Source organism: Nestor notabilis, unplaced genomic scaffold, assembly GCF_000696875.1.
Source record: "Nestor notabilis isolate BGI_N333 unplaced genomic scaffold, ASM69687v1 scaffold12189, whole genome shotgun sequence".
Classification (NCBI taxonomy): Eukaryota; Metazoa; Chordata; class Aves; order Psittaciformes; family Psittacidae; genus Nestor; species Nestor notabilis.
The window spans coordinates 24,537-27,202 of record NW_009943313.1 but is presented as its reverse complement, the minus strand read 5'-3'; the positions used below and the strand labels follow the sequence as shown (position 1 = coordinate 27,202).

The 2,666-nt window shown below is 49.1% G+C and overlaps 1 protein-coding gene across 1 annotated transcript in view; it reads left to right on the top strand.

Annotated features, from left to right (window-relative positions):
- LOC104411449 (spectrin beta chain, non-erythrocytic 1-like) overlaps positions 1 to 2,666 on the top strand; it is a 48,262-nt gene that overhangs the window by 27,553 nt on the left and 18,043 nt on the right. Inside the window, 3 exon segments of the mRNA XM_010021868.1 lie at positions 984 to 1,096; positions 1,099 to 1,175; positions 1,765 to 2,139. Coding sequence (XP_010020170.1) covers positions 984 to 1,096; positions 1,099 to 1,175; positions 1,765 to 2,139 — 565 coding nt within the window.

Sequence of the window (2,666 nt, the reverse complement as noted above, 5' to 3'; positions counted from 1 at the left end):
GCACTGCTGAACCTAATGGAGCTGTAGCAATCCTGAGAGACAAGGGTCCATGTTCACTCTTTGAACCAACTTCTATGTCCAGCCCAAGTGTCACAGTCTGTGTTAGCACAGTGCTTCCCAAGCTCTACCTCCTCTCTTTGAGATGCCAGTAGCATCAGCGACTGGGATCTCACACATGGGCACGTTAACATCTTGATTGTGGTAAATTTACCTCAACTTTCATAAACGGCCTTTCCCTGTGGGAGAATTCAGGAAGCTGAAGAACTGCTCTGCTCTAAGAGCTGCAGCCAAGCGAACAGAATTCTCCATTGGCTTTGACTGCAAGGCTGGCTTGACTATGAGGCTGCCTTCACAGACAGGAGGACAGGATAGGACTGTCTTGGGAAAGACACTGCCTCTGGTGGAAGATGGTTACTTAACTCAAAAGCACTCTCTTGTGGTCACAATGTCTGCTGAGAGCAGGTTTCCTGGCTGGCTGAGTGCTGGACTAACACAATCAGCTTTACAAGGCAGAGGGAAGGCAGTTTGACAGGGCTGTATGGCTCAGACAAAATACAGGCAAAAGATATGGGCAGTAGAAATACAAATCACTTCTGGAAATGCTGAGCTTTAGGGATTAAGAAGCCCATGAGTGCTTCTGAGCTTTGAAGCAGAATTTAGATGACAATGAAATGCTGCTTGTCTCAGCAGCTCAGATCCTGTATCTTGGGACAAGACTCTGGTGTGAGCTGTGGCCAAACAAAAGGAGAACTTGGTTCCAGCTTCACTCTGTAAAGCCAAGGGGGTTATAGGTACAGGGCAGAGACCTTTTCCAGGCAGCTGTGCCAGCAGAGGATTGATGCAGTGTGTCTGAGTCAAATCCATGCATGCAGCAGACGTGCCTGTGGGATAGATACCCCAAGTGATTTTTGTTCCATGTAGATTTTTCCTTTTGTTTTATTGAGAAGATGATGAGGACTCAATGCTCTTTATGTTTTCTACAGTGAGCGTATCAGCATGCGCCAGTCCAAAGTGGACAAGCTCTATGCAGGCCTGAAGGATCTGGCTGAAGAGAGACGGGGCAAGCTGGATGAGAGGCACAGGCTGTTCCAGCTGAACCTTTGGAGCAATGGATTGCTGAAAGGGAGGTGGTGGCAGGATCCCACGAGCTGGGACAGGATTACGAACATGTAACGGTAAGTTAGGATCAGAGAATGGGTTGGGGTGGAGGGACCTTCAAAGCTCATCCAGTCCAACCCCCCTGCAATGAGCAGGGGCATCTTTGACTAGATCAGGTTGCCCAGAACCACATCCAGCCTGACCTTGAATGTCTTCAGGGATGGGGCATCCACCACCTCTCTGGGCAGCCTGTGCCAGTGTTTTACCACCCTCATTGTAAAGAATTTCTTCCTCAAGTCCAGCCTGAATCTCCCTCTTTTAGTTTAAAAGCATCATCCCATGTCCTATTGCAACAGGCCCAGCTAAAAAGCCTCCCCCCATCTTTCTTATAGCCACTTTTAAGTACTGAAAGGCCACAATAAGGTCTCCCTGGAGTCTTCTCTTCTCCAGGCTGAACAACCCCAACTCTCTCAGCCTTTCCTCATAGGAGACTAATTCATGTGGTAGTTCACGTGGACCTCATAGTTCTTCAGACGTGGCTGCAGGTTGACCTTCCATTTCTGGGTACTGCACACAGTAGATGGTCAATATAAATGGTGGCTGGCTGGTTTGCTCAGGTCAGGGGGTAGTTACAGCACTGCATGAGCCTGTTCCTGTGTGTTTCAGATGCTCCAGGAGCGGTTCCGAGAATTTGCCCGGGACACTGGGAACATTGGACAGGAACGTGTTGACACCGTCAACCACATGGCAGATGAGCTCATCAACTCTGGACACTCAGATGCTGCGACCATTGCGGAGTGGAAGGATGGACTCAATGAGGCCTGGGCTGATCTGCTGGAGCTCATTGACACGAGAACACAAATTCTAGCAGCCTCTTATGAACTGCACAAATTTTACCACGATGCCAAGGAGATCTTGGGACGTATTCAAGACAAACATAAGAAACTGCCTGAAGAGCTTGGTAGAGACCAAAACACAGTGGAAACACTACAGAGAATGCACACAACGTTTGAGCATGATATCCAGGCACTCGGCACCCAGGTGCGTAACCAGTCAGTTGTGCTGGTGGTGGGTGCAGGAACCTGAGGTGCAGAGTTCTGCCCTGCTCGTGGCTCCTCCATGGCTGGGAGACAGCCTCTTTCCGAGTGTGTTTCTGTGGGAATAAGCTCACCTGCGTCATTTCCTTGTCTGTCATTGCATTAGGTTAATTAGTTGATCTCAAACAGAAATCCATAAGCACACAGATGTCTGAGTCTGTGGGTAATTGTTGAACATTATTCCATTTCCTGCCCTTGGCTGAAGAAGAAACCATAAAGGCAGAGAACTTCTGTATTGATTTAAAAGCAAAGCGGCTCCAGACGGTCTGAGTTTGCTGCGTGCTTAGAGGGAGAGAGTGGATGGAGAGGCACAAGGGTAACAGTGCAGCTCCTCAGAGCACCTCTCCTGGGTTACCTTGGGTTGCAGCACCACCAGTGCACTGTATGGCTGATAGCACAGAGTCACAGAATGATTTGGGTTGGAAAGGACCTTAAGATCATCCAGTTCCAACCCCCTGCCATGGACAGGGA